An 18513-nucleotide genomic window follows, 5' to 3' on the forward strand; every position below is an offset into this window, starting at 1 on the left:
TCTCCTGGCATGTTTTGCACCTGGTATTATTTTCTAATATTCTCTCCTGGTTCCCACACCCCTGCTGAGTTAATTTGAACCCTCCCCAACAGCACTAGTAAAACACCATGCAAGGAACTCAGTCATGGCTCTGTTCAGATGCAACCTGTCCACCTTGTACAGGTGCCATCTCCCCAGAGCTAGTCCCAGTGTCCCAGCGATATAAAGCCCTCCCTCCTGCACCTTCTTTCCAGCCATGCATTCATCTGTCTTATCTTCCTATTTCTGTACTCACTTGCATCTAGCACTAGGAGTAATCCAGAGATTACTACTTTAGAGGTCCTGCTTGCTAATTTTCTATCTAGCTCCCTAAATTCCGGTTGCGGGACCATATCCCCCTTTCTACCCATGTCGTTAGTACCAATGTGGACCAGGACCTCTGGCTGTTCACCCACAAGAATGTCCTGTAGCCGTTCTGTGACATCCTTGAGTCTAGCAGCAGGGAGGCAACAAACCAACCTGGAATCATGTTGACAGCCGCAGAAATGTCTGTCTGTTCCCCTAACTAAAGAATCCCCTATCAGAACTGCCCTTCCACTCTTCTCCCTCCCCTCCTGCACAGCTGGGTTACCTGTGGTGCCACGGGCTCGGATCTGGCTGCACTCCTCCAAGGATCCATCGCCCTCACCGATATCCAGAATGGAAAACCGGTTGGTGAGCGGGACCTCTGGGGACTTCTGCACTACCTGACTGTTTCTCTTGGACTGCCTGGTGGTCACCCATTCCCTGTCTGCCTGCCTGCCCCTAACTTGCGGTGTGACCACCTCTCTGAACATGCTATCCACATAGTTCTCTGCCTCACCGATGCACCTCAGTGACTCCAGCTACTGTTCAAGCTCTGAAACGCGACGCTCAAGTTTGTGCCGCCGGTGACACTTCTGTGCTCGTCTAGGTTATGAGAAGTGTCCACAACTCCCCATATGCCACAGGACAGGCATTCCACTTGGCTGAGCTGTCCTGGCATGCCTTAACCTTAAACTTTTAAATCACTTTATTTACTTTAACTTTAGTTACCTTTACTTGCTTTAACTGACTTTAGCCTTACTCTTGTACTATTGACTATAAACTGGAGATTAGTAGAAATTAGAAATTCTTCAACCTTACTCACAAATTAGCCCCCTCTCCTGTGCTTATAAATTCTTGCTTCCCCTGTGCTAGTTTAGAAATTTATGTTTTTCAAAATTACTGGGGTTGAAACACAGTCCCTAACAGCAGCTGCTCAAGAACCAATCAACTCGTGACTTTCCTGTGATGTCACTCACATTTTTTAAAAATCCACTGAGCAGCTCAGGAAGGGTGCCCCCATGCAAGTCCAATTCCTCTCGCCCCCCCAGAAGGTAAGCGAAAGGCCCCGGACCTCAGCCTTTCTTTATTCACAGCCCCAGAACATGCTCCTCTCGTCTCCAGAAGGTAAGTGTCATTGTCAAAACATTTTAATATGAAAAACAAGGCAGTCCCATTAATCTAACAGATCTCCAATACTGTTGGCCTTTATCTTGCAAATTAGCACTTTTTCACATGATGGGAACACATAGTGGAAATCAGGACTGGAGGTCACTTTGCCCTACAAAAGATCGAACTCACCAAATTCACAAAGCTCAGAAACCAAAACCAATTTAAATTGTGATTTCTGCTAGAGCTATTTATGGGTGAATAAACTAATAAAAAATTAATAAAAGCTTAAGATAATGACATCTGTTAAATGGAAGTATGTTTAAGCAGCCTGGTGTTTTTAGGTTGGTACAGAATTGATTCGAGGTGTGTCTGGTGGGGAAAGGAAGAGAACGCATATTGGTATGGAGCTCATAACAGATCCTTCGGTTTTGTTTCTGGATGAACCCACAACAGGTTTGGATTCCAACACTGCAAAATCTGTGCTGACACTATTGAAAAGGTACAAATTTTATTATGACACTATAAAACACTCATTCCATCAATAAATGAGACTTTTAAAGCACCAGAAATTATTGCCCCAAACTGCAATGCTCTGCTTCTGTTGAAGTGTTTAATTTGATAGGAAAGTTGCGTGTTGGAGGATACTGAGCACTGTTCGAAAGTTGAGAGCACTGCAAACTTGGCATGCTAACTCCTGCTCCCAGTTATGTGAATAGTGTTTCTATCAATTGAGACACCTCCCTGGGCTTATTTGAGATGATAATGTTATCTTTACTGCGTGGTGCTGAAACTGCTTCTTTCCAGGTACCAGTTGAACCTGAAAATAATTGAGCTGATGTCACCCTAAGGTGGTCTCCCCTAGCATCTACAATTTCTGCCATCATGGTGAAAAATGCATAATTGCAAACACTATGTTAAGGCTGAGTTCATACCATCCCAGAATAATTTACAATTATGAAATGCCTTTAATTAATGAATGTCACAAGTAGGCTTAAAGAAAACTGGCAACATGTTAGAAGGGAGACGTTTGGAAAGGTAACCAAAGATTTGGCTATAGAAATGAGTTTTGAGGAGATTTTTAAAGGAAGAGAAAGAGATGGAGAGAAAGATTAATGATGGAATTCCAGAGTGGGACCCAGGCAACCAAAGGCTCTGCCATGAAGGATGGGATAATACTGCACAAAAGACCAAAGGACTGGACTTTGGGTAGGAAGGTCATAGGGCTGGAGGATATTACACAGATAGGGTGGAGTGAGGCCACGGGGAGATTTAACAATGAGGACAAGATTTTAAATTCCAATCATTGAGGGATCAGGAGCTGAAGTAGATCAGTAAATAGGGTAATGGGCAAGTGGGACTTAGTGTGAAACAGGATACATTCAGCAGAGTTTTGGACAAGTTGAAGTTTATGGAGGGTGCAGGAAAGGAGGCAACATGGAGAGCATTGGAGTATTTAAGCATGGAGCTGAGAAAGAGAAGTGTGAGTGTTTCAGCGGTAGAAAGGTGGAAGAGAATTGATAGCATGGTGAATTGACCCTCTGTCTCTGGCACTGAGAGCTTCTGCTTCTCGGGTAGTTCTACGCAAATACAGCAGAAGAAGTATCAACTGGAATCTTCTTGGCACATATTTTAGTAAGATAGAAAGAACTTGCATTTAAATATTATCTTTCCCAATCTCAAGATGTACCTCGGTAGGGTGTAGTGTCTGTCTGGAGGGACTAGAGTGCCTCTGAACTGGCACACTAGCAAGGTTGGATGTGAGGGATGATTTTAGGCAACTTTTTTGGTAAGTGATGCTCTGATTAGTGTGTTGAAAATCTAAGGGTGTGAAATTCAACTGCCCTGATTTTTGGGCAGTTCGCAGTGAACCCAAGCTTGTTGGAAATGGGGAGAGTGGCATGGGTCAGACATAAATTGGTAAAATTTTTGAAAAAGCGGGAGCTGAGAGTCAGAGCAGAGATAAAAATCAAAATGTGATATCACAGGAAAACAGGTAAGTGATTAGTTGGTGAGTATTTGGTGGTTCTTGGTGGTCCAAACAAGGACAAAAGAGCTGAACTCCAGAGATGAGGTGGGAGTGACTGCACTTGACATCAAGGCAGCATTTGACCGAGTGTGGCATCAAGGAGCCCTAGCAAAACTGAAGTCAATGGGAATCAGGGGGAAAACTCTCCACTCGTTGGAGTCACACCTAGCACAAAGATAGGTGGTTGTAGTTGTTGAAGATCAACCACCTTAGCCCCAGGACATCACTGCAGGAGTTCCTCAGGGTAGTGTCCTAGGCCCAACCAGCTTCAGCTGTTTTAATCACTGACCTCTCCTCCATCATAAGGTCAGAAGTAAGGATGTTCACTGATGAATGCGCTATGGTCAGTACCATTTGCGAATCCTCAAACACTGAAGCAGCCCTTGTTCGTATGCAGCAAGACCTGGATACCATCAAGGCTTGGGATGATAAGTGGCAAGTAACATTTGTGCCACACAAGTGCCAGGCAATGACCATCTCCAACAAGGGAGAATCTAACCATCTCTCCTTGATATTCAATGGCACTACCATCATTGAATCCCCCACTATCAACATCCTGGGGGCTACCATTGACCGTAAACTTAACTAGACCAGCCATATAATTACTGTTGCTACAGGAGCAGATCAGAGGCTGGGAGCTCTGTGGCAAATAACTCACCTCCTCACTCTTCAAAGCCTGTCCACCATCTACAAGGCACAAGTCAGGAGTGTGATGGAATACTCTCCACTTGCCTAGATGAATGCAGCTGCAACAACACTCAGGAAGCTCAGCACCATCCAGGACATAGCAGCGCACTTCCTCGGCACCACATCCACCACCTTCAACATCACTCCCTCCATCACCAATGCACAGTGTGTACCATCTACAAGATACACTGCAGCAACACATCACACTTCTTTCAACAGCTCCTTCCAAACCAGTGATCTCTACCACCTAAAAAGGACAAGGGCAGCAGTTGCATGGGAACATCACCACCTGCAAATTCCACTCCAATCCACACACCATCCTGACTTGGAACTATATCGCTGTTCCTTCACTGTCCCTGGGTCAAAATCCTGGAACGCCTGTCCCAACAGCACTGTGAGTGTACCTATACCAAATGGACTGTAATTATTTAAGAAGGTGGCTCACCACCACCTTCTCAAGAGGAATTAGGGATGGGAAATTGTCATGAAGCTATTAATGCATATAATATTAATGGAAAATATTTTTCTTTTAAAATAGAGGTTTATTCTGTGGGTGTGTCTTAATTGGATTAAAGCCAGCTAGTCTGGGTGCTTTGATGTGTACTAATTTTGAGATGTAAGAGAGGTAGATTGTGTTTGCATTTTTTGAATACAGCATTCAAGAAGTGCAGTGAAATCTGGCACCTAGCTAGCAGAGACCAAGCAATATGTTTATATTACTAATAAAATTGGTACTATGAAAGGGGTTTTATTGTTAGAAGAGGTGGAGTTCAAAGAGGCTGGTGATAGAGACCAAGTAATATGTTTATATTACTAATAAAATTGGTACTATGAAAGGCGTTTTATTGTTAGAAGAGGTGGAGTTCAAAGAGGCTGCGGTACAATGAGAATTTACATTCAATGAGCTGTAATAGGTATAACTTCAGCAGTTCTGTGTGTGCAAGGCAGAGGGAATGTAAGATCAAAGCCTCTAAGCCTACCATTGTGTCTGCAAGGAACCAAAGTGAAAGGAGCCTCATTTTGAATTCGTAAGGTGAAGAATGCTTTGCCTAGTGTCAGAGTAAAGAGTAAAACAAAGTAATTTTAACCGGTGGATATGGGCGTTTAAAAATAGAGACAATTTATGAAGCTCTTAGGGAAGTAATTCTTTTGGAATAATTTAAAGATTCAATCCCTTCAGTATTGAGAACTCACGTGGAGGAACAGAGGGTTGATTCTGTAAGATAAGCAGCAGAGATAGCTGATGATTATGAGCTAGTTCATAGAGCTAAACCTTTGTTTCATTACCCTTTCAAATTGGAAAAGGATAATAAGTGGGAAGGTGAAAGGAAGGTAGGTAGTCAGGGAAGAGAAGGAGTAGCTAGAAGTTCCCAGGAAGGTTTTTCTCAGAATAAAAAGGAAGGTGCTGAAGGTAGAAGTGGCAATCGAAAATTGAGGTGTTTTCATTGTAATAAGGTGGGACATATAAAGTCAGTGTGTTGGAAATTGCAGGAAAAATCTGTTGGAATTGTTGGAGTACAGAAAAGCTCTGGAGCAAAAGTACTGTGTGTTCTGAGGTTCAGGCACAGGAGAAACAAGTGGTTTATATACACGTGAAACAGGGAGAATCAGTGAAAGGTAAAGAAGTGGGAATGTGTTCACAGTTTACTCAAGAGAATTCAGAGGAGCAGGTTGCAGAAATATTTATAAAGACTTTGTATGTGAAGAGAAAGTCTTTCCATGTGTATAGGTGGAGTAGGTAAAGATGTTACAATTTTAAGGGACACAGGGACTAGTCAACCCTTAATGTTGTGGGTTAGTGATATGTGTTGTTCAAAGGGAGTATTGCAGGAGAAGATAATAATAAGTGGGGTTCATGGAGATGCTAAATCTATTCCATTGTGGAAGGTAAATTTAAATGGAAGACAGGTGAAGTTATAGTTGGAATGGTGGAAAAATTGCCCATTGCACGGTTTCAATTTATTCTGGGTAATGATATAGCTGGATCGCAAACGTGGATGATGCCTATGATAGTTGAGCAGCCTGTAGAAGTGTTTTCAACTGCGCTGTTACAGAAGGAACATCCTGGATTGTTTCCTGATTGTGTTATAACAAGATCTAAGGCTCATAGGGAAGAACAAGAGAAACAAGAGAAACAGGCAGTTCAAAGGCAAGAAGAAGGTGTCAAAATCCAATTAGCTGGTATTGTATTTGATAGCATTGTTCAAGAGGAAGGAATGCAGGATAATTCAACTGAAATGTTTAACTCAAAGAGGTTAGTGGGATTACAGAAAAATGATTTGCAATTAAAACAGTTATATCAGAAACCTTATTCAGAAACCAAAGCAAAATGTATTCCAGTATGCTATTATCTTTGAGGGGATATTTTGATGAGAAAGTGGCAGTCGGATCATGTCTCAGCAAATGAAAGCTGAAGGGAGGTGCATCAGATTGTTATCCCATTTGGGTATAGAAAGGAGATTCTGAGGATTGCTCATGAAATTCTAGTGGGGGTGGGGGGGGAGGGGGGGCATTTAGGAATTAGGAAAACACAGGAAAAGATACAGAGGTTTTTTTTTTGGCCAGGATTGCATAGGAATGTAGTCAAATTCTGTAGAACCTGTTATACATGTCAAATAACAGGAAAACCACAAGCAGTGATTAAGCCGGCACCTTTAATCCCAATACCAGCATTTGAAGAACATTTTACCAGGGTCATGATTGATTGTGTAGGACCCCTCCCTAAGACTAAAAGTAGAAATCAGTATTTATTGACAATAATGGATGTCTACCAGGTTTCCTGAAGCGATATCTTTAAGAAATATTACAACTAAGAAGATTGTGGAGGAGTTAATTACATTTTTTACAAGATATGGTTTACCTAAAGAAATACAATCAGATCAGGGGTCAAATTTCATTTCACAGCTGTTTAAGGAAGTAATGAACAGTTTAGGGATGAAACAGTTTAAGTCAACAGGTTATCATCCGGAGTCACAAGGAGCTTTGGAAAGATGGCATCAAACTTTAAAAACTATGATAAGAGCATACTGTCAGGATTATGCACAGGATTGGGATGTAGGAATTTCATTCTTGTTATTTGCTACTAGAGACACTCCTAATGCATCGAGTGGTTTTAGCCCTTTTGAACTAATTTATGGTCATGAGATAAAGGGACCACTGAAATTGATTCATGAGAAATTGGTGGGTTAAAATTCAGAAACTATTCTCCTGGATTATGTATCAAATTTCAGGGAAAGATTGAACAGAGCATGTGAGGTGGCTAGGGAACATTGAAAAATATCACAGCAAGTGATTAAAGTGAATGCAGATACGGAGGCTAAAAGTCGCAGTTTTGTTTCTGGAGAGAAAGTACTAGTTTTGTTACCAGTATTAGGTGATTCATTAAATGCAAGATTTAGTGGGCCTTACAGGATTGAAAAGAAATTGAGTGAAGTAAATTATTTAATAAATACTCCAGATGGAAGAAAGAAGCAGAGGGTGTGTCATGTAAATATGCTTAAAAAGTACTTTGACAGGGAAACTCTTTTGAGTTATCAACAGTCACAGATTGCAACTCTTTTTGAGTACAATCACAGTTCTTGGTTTCCGGGAGTGGGACATGAACCCACAACCGAAGAGGAATGAAAAGAGGAATTAGTGATGGTAGATGATGAGAAAGAGGACTCTGAAATTGATTTTTCCTCTAATCAAATTGGATAATGAGGGGGTGCTTGAAAATTTAAATGAAATATTGAGTTACCTTCCAAGCAAGTGTCAAAGTGATTTGGAATATCTATTGCAGCCACACAAACCTATTTGTGGAAATAAGTTGGGAAAGACGCATTTAGCTTTCCATGATGTATGTATAGAAATATCATTTTCAATAAGGCAACAACCTTATAGATTAAATCCAGCAAAGTTATCACAAGTACAAAAAAAATTGATTTCATGCTTCAAAATGAGTCTAGTTGCAGTAACTGGAGTTCGCCTGTTGTACTGGTACCGAAACTGGATGGAACACAAAGACTGTCTGTGGACTATCAAAAGCTAAATGTGGTGACAAAAGCAGATTCATATCCCATACCACAGTTGGAAGATTGCATTGAGAAACTGGGACAATCAAAATTTATCACAAAGATTGACTTGCAGGTACCGTTGTTAGAGAGAGCAAAGGAGATATCAGCTTTTGTGATGCCAAGTGGACTATATCAGTTTAAAGTCATGCCATTTGGTATGAAGGATGCACCTGCGACATTTCAAAGACTAACAAACAAAGTAATTGCAAGTCTAAGCAATTGTGCAGTTTATATTGATGATTTAATCGTTTTCAGTTAGACATGGGAGGAGCATTTACAGCATCTGGAAGAATTATTTACTTAACTACAGGAATCTAATTTGGTGATAAACTTGGCTGAAAGTGAATTTGCAAAAGCGCAAGTTACGTATCTAGGCCATACCATTGGACATGGTAAGGTAGCTCCAAGAGATGTGAAATTCAAGGCTATTGTGGATTTCCCAGTGCCTACAACAAAACGAGAAGTTTTGAGATTTCTGGGCATGAGTGGGTTTTACCGGAAATTTGTACCAAATTTTTTGCCAAGTGGTTGCTCCACTGACTGAGCTATTAAAAAAATAACAAGAATGTACACTGGAGTGTCAGAAGTCATTAGGTAGTTTGAAAACTATTAACTTCGACACCAGTTTTGACAGTACCCAATTATACCAAACAATTCAAGTTGGCCGTTGACGCAAGTGAGATAAGCATTGGGGCTGTACTGTTACAAGAAGATGACACTGGAATTGAAAAACCGATAGGGTATTTTTCACGGAAGCTGAATGTACAACAGAGAAGATATTCAACGATCGAAAAATAAACTTTGAGTTTGGTGTTAGCATTGCAGCATTTTGAAATTTATGTTGCAAACAATTCATCAGAAACAATTGTTTATACAGACCATAATCCTTTGAAGTTTTTCGACAAATTTCGAGACAAAAGTGCAAGGCTTTTCAGGTGAAGTCTATTATTACAACCATTTAACCAACGGATTATACATATTGCTGGAAGAGAAAATCTGTTCGCAGATGCATTATCAAGAGTTTGAAGCTTAAAGGAAAATGGTTCATTTAAAAAAATACCTGGACACTGAACTGGAGTGATTTTCTGTTGATACCAAGGACTTGTGTATATATATTATGTTAATTTATGCATCTGGTAATGTAATAAGTATAGGAGATAGTGTGAGATGGGTTATTAAAATGAAGCTGTCTTTTGGAATTATGACGGTTCATTTTTCGATAGGGAGGCAGATGTCATGAAGCTATTAATGTATATATTATTGGAAGATATTTTCCTTTTAAAATAAAGGTTTAGTCTGTGGGTGTGTCTTAATTGGATTAAAGCCAGCTAGTCTGGGTGCTTTAATGTGTACTAGTTTTGAGGTGGAAGAGAGGTAGAGTGCATTTGCATTTTTTGAATACAGCATTCAAGAAGTGGGATGAAATCTGGCACCTAGCTAGCAGAGACCAAGCAATATGTTTATATTACTAATGAAATTGGTACTATGAAAGAGATTTTATTGTTAGAAGAGGTGGAGTTCAAAGAGGCTGGTGTTACAATGAGAATTTATGTTCAGTGAGCTATGCTAGTTATAACTTCAGCAGTTTTGTGTGTGCAAGGCAAAGACAATGTAAAATCAAAGCCTGTAAGCCTACCACTGTGTCTGCAAGGAACCAAAGTGAAAGAAACCTCATTTTGAATTCGTAAAGTGAAAATGCTTTGCCTGGTGTTTGATTAAATCCACGGGTTGCTGTTGCCTTAATGGAGATTAGTTTGGAAATTTGTTAAAAGTTATGATAGTAGTAATTTGTAGCCATGTGTGTATATTTAACTTGTGTAAATTAATAAAATGTTTCATTTAGTTTAATATAAAATCTCTCGAGAACTGGTGCTCCGATTCTTGAATTTAGAGTTGTATCTCAAACATACCACTTAAAAAATATAGATTATGATAGTTATTTAAAATTTCCCTCTGGCATTTTTAAATAACTCAGCTTTACCAAAAGGTTGTCTCATAGCAGCAATAAATGCTGGCCTAGCCAGTGTTGTCCACATCCCATGGTAGAATAAATTTTTAAAATTAAAAATTTTGATCGGGGTTAAGTATAATTTTTTTTTAAATCATTCTCGGGATGTGGGCTTTTCTGGTTGGGCCAGCATTTATTGCCCATCCCTAGTTGCCCTTGAGAAGGTGTTGGTGAGCTGCCTTCTTGAACCGCTGCAGTCCATGTGGTGTAGGAATGGTGTAGATGAATTAACAATAATAATATTAGCACAGAGCAGATCTATAGGCACTAATTAAAATGAATAGTTTAAACAAGGTACTAACTGGATTTTAAAAGATGGAATAGATATATTTTAGGTTATACATGGGTAGCTGAGACCTGTTGCTTGCAATTCCTGCAGTAAGAACTTCATACATCTTGGGGGAACCACATTTGTAGGAAGTGTCTCCATTAGGCTGAGCTCAAGTTCAGGGTTTCCAAGCTTCAGGGCAGCTGGAGCCGCTGCGTAGCATCAAGGAAAATGAATTTCCTTGATTGTATGTTCTAAGAGGTGGCCATCACACAGGCTTTCAGAGTTCAGGAAAGTAGATAGAGTAGGAAGATGCAGAAAGTGCAGGAGTCTTCAGGGAGTGTGTCACTGTTAAACTGCTACTCATTGGAGACTGCAGGGAGTGATGACACCTTCAAGAAGTGCAGTCCAGACCATGGCGCCAACAGGCAAGGGGATGTACAAGTGGGAACATCGAAGAGTAGAAATGATGTTGTTACAGGAGATTCCATAGGGGAACAGACAGGGATTTCTGTAACAGAAATTGTGAGTCCTGCATGGTGAGTTGCCTTCCTGGTGCCAGGGTAAAAGACATCATGGAGAGGGTGCTGAATATTCTCCAGGAGGAAGAGGGTGAGCCAGAAAAGTGGTACATGTCTGTGCCAAAGATATAGGGTGGAATCGTCCCAGATGTGCATTAAAGCAGTAGCAGGCGTGAAAAAAGACATTTTACCCGCCAGCCGCAATGGCAGATTTTCACGCCCTATCGTCCCCTTCTCGGCGCCTCCCGTCTCCTTAATAATGCATTCGGGGGAAACACACCAGATCGCTGCCTCTGCACCATATTTAAGGCGCACCAGAGTGCAGCCTACTTCATGTCTACAGATCAGGACTGCTGCAGGCAACAGATGGCCTCAAAAGCAAAGGTGATGGCAGCCCTCAAATTTAGTGTCATCTCTCTGGGTCACCTGCTGGATGCAGTGGAAGGCTGCTGCAAAATCCTCTACCCCTGCTCTGGTTGAAGGAGGTCCACAAGTCACCAATCTGGCCTGTGAGGCAGTGGCAGCAGCGGTCAGCGCCAATGGAGCACAGAGGAGGTCAGCCATCCTGTGCAGGAAGTGGATGAATGCTGTCATCTGTTCTACCAGGGTACGTCAACCACTTCATCACTCTCAACACACACATTCCCTACCCATCACACATCCTGAGGGATTTCACACTTCAAGGGACAACACCACTAATTCTCACACACACCCTCACATCTCCATCAGGCTCATATCCTCAGGAGCTCACGTCCTCATCCTGTACTTGACTCTGCTCAACACACAAACATTCCACGCAGTAGCATGCATCCTGCTCACGCTGTCTCCATCTGTTTTCATGGAGGAGAAGCTGGCGCACAACTGGAGGACGAGGTCCCAGACCAGGGGTGGAGTGGCTGAAGTTAGCTCCCTCACTCACTTTGAGGGGTGTGCTATCGTACTGACTGGTGAGGACGTGGACCGTGCCTGCAGCAACGGTGAGGTCGGCGGTGAACACCCACGTGAGGATCCTGTACCACATCATCCCTCTCTCATTGCAACTGTGAGTGCTCTCTCTCCTGCTTCTAACTCTGCTGCCATGCACTAATTATCTCTACTTTAGTTCACAGGGAGCTCTGGCAAGCAACTGATGCCCTCAGCCAGCCAGTCCTTCAGATCCATCTATGTCCTGTCCTCCAGCTAAGAGGACACCTCCTCCATTGTAGAGCTGGAAATAAGCAACCTGGAAGACCCATCACAGCACTTACCCACACCCTCCACCAGCGCAGAGACCTTGGTGGAACCTAGATCTAGAGCAGGTTCAGGTTCAGAATCTGGTCGCAGTGGGCTGGACACTTTATCCCTCCGAAATTCCTCCTCCCCCCCCAACCCAGACACCTTCGCCCTTACGAGTTCCCTCCCTACCACCGGACACTTTCCTCCGGCTCCAAACTCCCTCCCTTAGACCTCCTTACACCGACCTCCACACTTGCAGCATTCTCCCCTATTACACCTTTCTCCCCTGGACACCCTCCTTCCCGGTCCCAACCTCACGCCCCGTGACATCTTCGCCTCACCGCCCCCTGACACCTTCACCCCACCCACTTCCAACCTCACCACCTGCCCTTCTGACCTCACACCCCCCCACCCCGATACACCTTCCTCTTCCACTCATACTTAGACTTCCTCTCTCCACCCCGCCACTTCACCAATCACCCATACCAATCATGGCGAAGCCTGTGAAGTTTCAAAGCAGGCCCAAAGCCTCAACGGAGACCATGGAAGATGGTGTGAGCCCATGGCGAAGTCTGTGAAGGTCCGTAGCCTCAGCGAAATCGAAGCTGCTATGTGGAGACCTCTCAACCTCTGAGAAATGCTTTGCGGCGGAGGCATGTCATTGAAGATCCATCCAGCATACGATGCATGTGTTCCTCCTGGGTCCGGTAGCTGTAGGGGTCCGGTATCATTTTCTCCTCAGAAATCTGTGATCTGAGCAAGGCCCTAAAGGTAAGACCCGACTTCTGCACCTCACACTAGTCCAGATGTATTCTGGGCCAGTGTGTTTTCCCACCGGCATAACGGTAAATCAGGTATGGGGGTTCGATTCTGTTCAGGCCTTAATTTACATCCCATTACCAGGATGGAAATTGGGTTCACGCTGACCTCCAGCGGGTTTCGTGATCACACCTTTGGATGATCTCGCTCTGATGTCATGCCAATATGAAACCGATTTCTGCCCCCCCTGCCATATTTTCCCCCCACCATCCACCATGATGCCCGCCGCCAACAGGAGCAGACGATTCTGGCCAAATAGTGGGCAGGCATTGAGGTCCTATGGTCAGATTTTAGGATCTAGGAAGGATGTTACAAAGTAAGACCTCCAAAGTAGTTATCCCTTGATTACTCCCAATGCCATGTGCTAGTGAGAGTAGAAATAGGAAGAATAGATGGGATCAATCTGTGGTTTGAGATATGGTGCAGAAGGGAAGGCATCAGATTCTTCAGGCGTTCAGACAAATGCTGGGGCAGGGGGCACCTAGTCAAAAGAGACAGGATGCCCCTCAACAGGACTGGGACCAGTATCCTTGTGGGGAGGTTCTCTAGTGTATTCACTAGTGTGCTGGACACCAGCATATAGAAGTAGGAAAGAAGAATAAGATCCATAAAGCGGGAGTTGGATGTTACCAGATAGAGAAAAAATTGTATCATATTAAATAGGAGCAGACTACAGAGGACCATGAGGAATACAAGGACTGGCTTTGAATGCATGTATGTGAGTACAGTGTGGTAAATAAGGTTGTTGAACTACAACCACAAATAGCCGCATGGGAATATGATGCAGAAGCAACAATTGGAACGTGGCTTAAAAATGGTGAGGACTGATGGCTTAATATTGAAGGGTACAAAGTGTTCAGAAAAAATAGGGAAGGACAAAAGTAAGGTGAGGTAAGCAAGACATGGTAGGTTGGAAAGAGAGGATGTCCTTGAAGGAGCAAGGACAGAGTCAATTTGGTTAGAGTTGAGAAGCAAGAAAGGTATAATCACCTATACACTTCCAAATAGTGTGTGTGTGTGTGTGTGTGAGAGAGAGAGTGAAACAAATCTGCTGGGAAATCCCAGATATGTAAAAATTATAGAATGGTGATACTGGGGTCTCTAATTACCCAAATATTGATTGGGATAATGTTAGAGCTAAAAGAAAGGAGGGGCAAGGATTTCCAAAATATATTCAGGAGAACTTTCTTGATCAATATGCTTTCAGTCCAACTAGGAAACAGGAATTGCTAGATCTGGTGTTGGGGAATGAGGTGGGCCAAGTGCACCAATTATCTTTGGGGGAAAGCTTAGGTAACTCTTTCGAGTTATCAACAGTCACAGATTGTAACTCTTTTGAGTACATTCACAGTTCTTGGTTTCCAGGAGTGGGACATGAACCCACAACCCTCTGATTCAAAGGCGAGGGTGCTATGAACTGAGCCACAGCTGACACCTCAAAGCTTAGGTAAGAGTGATCATCATATCATAAGGTTTAGATTAGATTGTTACTTGCTCTTCTCTATTACTAAAGCAAAACTTCTAAATTGGAAGAGAGCTAATTTCAATTAGATGAAAGGATCTAGCCAGGGCAAAATGTAAGGAGACAAAAGCCATGAATGAGAGAAATAGAGAATATGATAAATCAAAAAAGAGATGCATGTTTTGTGCATTTTTCAGGCAAGAGCCAGGCCAAATACAATAAGTTGAGAGGGGAAATGAAGAGGAAAAATAAGACTAGCAAGGAGAGAATGAGAATAAATTCTCAGTTAACATAAAGGGAATCCAAAAATCTTCTACCAGCATATAAATAGTAAGTCGGGAGCGCTATGATCCCCATGGAGACGATCAAATCCAAAGAACCAAATTTACCGAATGACCCTCAATGAAAAAACCAATGGACAAGATTTCATTTTTTTTAACTTATTTTAACAATCAAACCAAAATCAACATAATTTAAACAGGCAAATTGTGGTCAATATGAACTATAAATTACACATTAACTAGCATATACACCAAAGATAGATCTCATCATTTACTAGACAGTCCCCTCAGCATACATGACACCAATTTCAGCCACAGAGTCCTTCAAAGCTCTAAATTGCCTCAGGTAAAATTCCAGCTCCTTCTCTTCGAGGATCTAGCCATTGATTCTCATTGATAGAAGCTTGCAATGAACCCGAGTTCTAGAGGCACAGTCTTCACCGTAATGGCACAATTTCCCAGAACATCCTCAGCTCTGTTGACAAAATTATGGCATGGATTCCCCAGCATCATCTTCATCTGAACCCTCAGTAACAACCCCATGTACTGTATAGCTGAGTCTGGGCAGTCAATTCTGTCAAGCAACAGAAACAGCTGCAGTAAAATTGTACTTGTCTATTGTTAGTTCCTGGATCCAGTCTTTGTTAACTTTAGCCTGATTGCACTACACCACAGGCACCTGAGCTCAGATGGCTCTGTGACTTTTTATCTGGTTTCAACCAGCTTAAGTTTCTCCAAAAACCTGATTTTTTTGGGTCAGTTTCAGTTTTAGTTTCCCTGGAAATCTAATGGTTCACATTTCCTTTCAGTAGGGTCTGACCCAAAATATATGCTTTGAAAGCATGGATTCCATCACAGTAGTCAGAGTCAGGGTGGGTCTTACTAGGGGCAAAGAGGTTGGTATATGCTTTGAGGCATAAAACAAGGCTAGAATACTTAAGGGCCTGAATTTTTCACCCGTTGGGCACGCGCAATCGGAAGGCCTGAGAACGGATGGGAAACGGGCCCCTGACTGCGATCTGCCCCCGATTGTGATTTCACGCTGGCTGGCCAATTAACGGCCAGCTAGCCTGAAATGCGTGCTGGGAAAAGCTCAGCACTGCCGGTGGGGGTGGGAAGAGGGCAGGCGCCAACATCACCATGGTGTTGGTGAGCATTTTTAGTGAGCTCCCTAAAGGCAAACAGCTGCCTCAGGGAGCTGCAGATCTCCACAGAATAAACAAAACAACAACAATGCTGAAAAAATATGTCCATGCAGCATAATCAAGCACCTGAAAGCATACCTCATAAAAAAACAGTCCCCAGATATCTCTTTATATTTTATTTCCCCACAGCAATTTCATCCCGCCCTGGAGCGAGGTTTGAACAAAAATGTAAAGGCCGCCTGGCCAATTAGCCTGTCCGCCAACCGTAAAAGTGGGCCAGCCTCAAAAAATCGCTTTCAAGTGTCTCCATAAAGGAGCATTTTGTATTAGTGTTTGCTAAAAAGGAGGATGCTGACAAAGTTTTAGTAGAAGTGGAAATGGTAGCAGTAAAGGGGTGAAAATTGATAGCCAGGATGTACTGGAAAGGTTGGCTGTACTCAGAGTGGATAGGTCAACTGGTCTGGATGACTTGCACCCCAGTTTGCTAAAAGAAGTGGGGGTGGAGATAGCAGAACGGCTTTTCATAATCTTCCAATCCTCCCTACAGATGGGGGAGCTGCCAGAGGATTGAAGTGTGGCATATGTGACACCTTTATTCAAGATAGGGTTCAAGGACATTCCTAGTAACTACAGGCCAGTCAGTTTAACATAAGTGGTGGATAAGGTTTGGAAACACTAACTGGGGATAAAATTAACAATCACTTGGAGAGGCTTGAGTTATTTAATGAGAGCCAATACTGAGTTCTAAAAGGCAGATTGTGTGTGACTAATTTAATTGAATTTTTTGATGAAGTAGCAGAGAAGGTTGATGAAGGGAATGAAGTGGATGTTGTCTTTAAGTTAATTAAGTAAGCATATGACAAAATGCCACATAAAAGGCTGGGTAAAAAAATTAAGGCTCATGGAGTAGGAGGGTAAGTGTCAGCTTGGATAAAACATTGCTTAAGGACAGAAAACAGTGAGTCATGGTAAATGGTTATTTTTCAGACTGGAGGATGTTAGACAGTGGTATTCCTCAAGGTTGACTGCTTTCTTTGATATATATATATATATAAATGAATTACGTATTGGAATATGGAGTAAACAGTGAATATTTGCTGATGATACTAAACTTGGAGGTGCTGGGAACATTGAGGATGATACCAATCAACTGCAACAGGACACTGGTAGGCTAGCGGAATGGGCAGAAAATTTAATACTGAGCAGTGTGAGTTATTGCATTTTGGCAGAAGAGATAGGGAAAAGCAATATAAGCTTAATGACACAGTTTTAAAGAATGTGCAGGGATAACAGGATCTGGGAGTTCATTTGCATAAATTTTTGAAGGTGGAAGGTCATGTTGATAGTAAAGTAAATGGTATATTGGGCTTCACAATTAGAAGCACTGAGAACAAAAGTAGGCAAGTTATGTTGAACTTCCATAAAGCTTTGATTAGGCCACAAGTAGAATATTGCATTCAGCTCTGGTCATCTGTGAGATCCTCGAGAGGATGCAGAGGAGATTTATCAGAATGGTTCCAAGGAGGATGGTTTTATCTACAAGGTTAGGTTGGAGAAGTTGGGGTTGTTCTCCATGGAGCAACGGAGATTATGGGGAGATTTGATAGAGGTGTACAGACAGATTATGATAGGTTTAGATAAGGTAGACAAGGAAAAGGCGTTCCCGTTAGCTGATTGTAGAACCAGCAGACACAGTTTTAAGATTGTGAATAGGCGATGCGGGGAGTTGGGAGGGTGGGAGGGTGGGGGGTTTGTGGTGGGGGGGGGGGAGTTGGGGAGGTGGTTGGTGGTGGTGGTGGTGCGTGGGGGTGGTGAATGTGAACAAGAACTCTTTGCACAGTGAGTGGTAATGACCTGGAATTTGCCACCTATGGATACCCAGTGGATGTGGAGACAAATGATTTCAAAAGGAAATTGGATGGGCACCTGAGAAAAAAATAAACTCTCAGGGCTATGGGGATAGAGCGGGCGAATGGAATTGAATAGATCGCTCTATTGAGAGCTGGCATGGGAAACAACTGGCCAGCTCCTATTCCATTATGACACTATTGCTGGAATTTTACACAGAAGCAGTGGTCCTGCTCCCCGGCATAAAATCTGGAGTAAGCCTGCCCAGCCTTGCCAGGTCACCCTGCAACCATGACCAGGCAAGGAGTGGTGGCCACTGCTGCGACTACAGACAGTCCCTGAAGTAGAAACACTGTGGACCTGGACTTAAAAGGTAAGTACAGGATTTCAGTAGGGCCAGGCTTACAGGCCTCAGTGAGGGGGTAGAATCCAGTTTTGTCAGGAGTAGGGATGGGGATGTCTACAAGGTGCTTGAATAGGAGCCCTTCCAACTTAGCCAGCAACCTACCGGCCTCGATGCTTGGCCTTGGCACCTGCTGACATGGGTAAAATCTCAGTGGGGTGGAGGAGACCCCTAAGTGGCTGTTAATTAGATGCCTTCCTCCTCTGTGGGTAATTTTTCAGCATGGCTGGCAGGTGACGGCATGGCATTGCCACCATAGCACCCTATTTTATGCCCCTCCCACCTGCCAACCTGTCCTCTGGGGCGTGGGGGAAGAGGAGTCATAGAATTCCAGCCTACGA

The 18513-nt window shown here is 42.8% G+C and overlaps 1 protein-coding gene across 1 annotated transcript in view; it reads left to right on the plus strand.

The window, feature by feature from the left end:
- The window catches only part of LOC144694763 (broad substrate specificity ATP-binding cassette transporter ABCG2-like), a 165145-nt gene that overhangs the window by 39014 nt on the left and 107618 nt on the right, over positions 1-18513 (plus strand). The window contains exon 4 of the mRNA XM_078565338.1: positions 1776-1933. Within this exon, the coding sequence (XP_078421464.1) occupies positions 1776-1933 (158 nt within the window). The remainder of the gene's footprint in view (positions 1-1775; positions 1934-18513) is intronic.

The sequence above is a fragment of the Cetorhinus maximus genome, chromosome 20 (genome assembly GCF_964194155.1).
Source record: "Cetorhinus maximus chromosome 20, sCetMax3.hap1.1, whole genome shotgun sequence".
Lineage (NCBI taxonomy): Eukaryota > Metazoa > Chordata > Chondrichthyes > Lamniformes > Cetorhinidae > Cetorhinus > Cetorhinus maximus.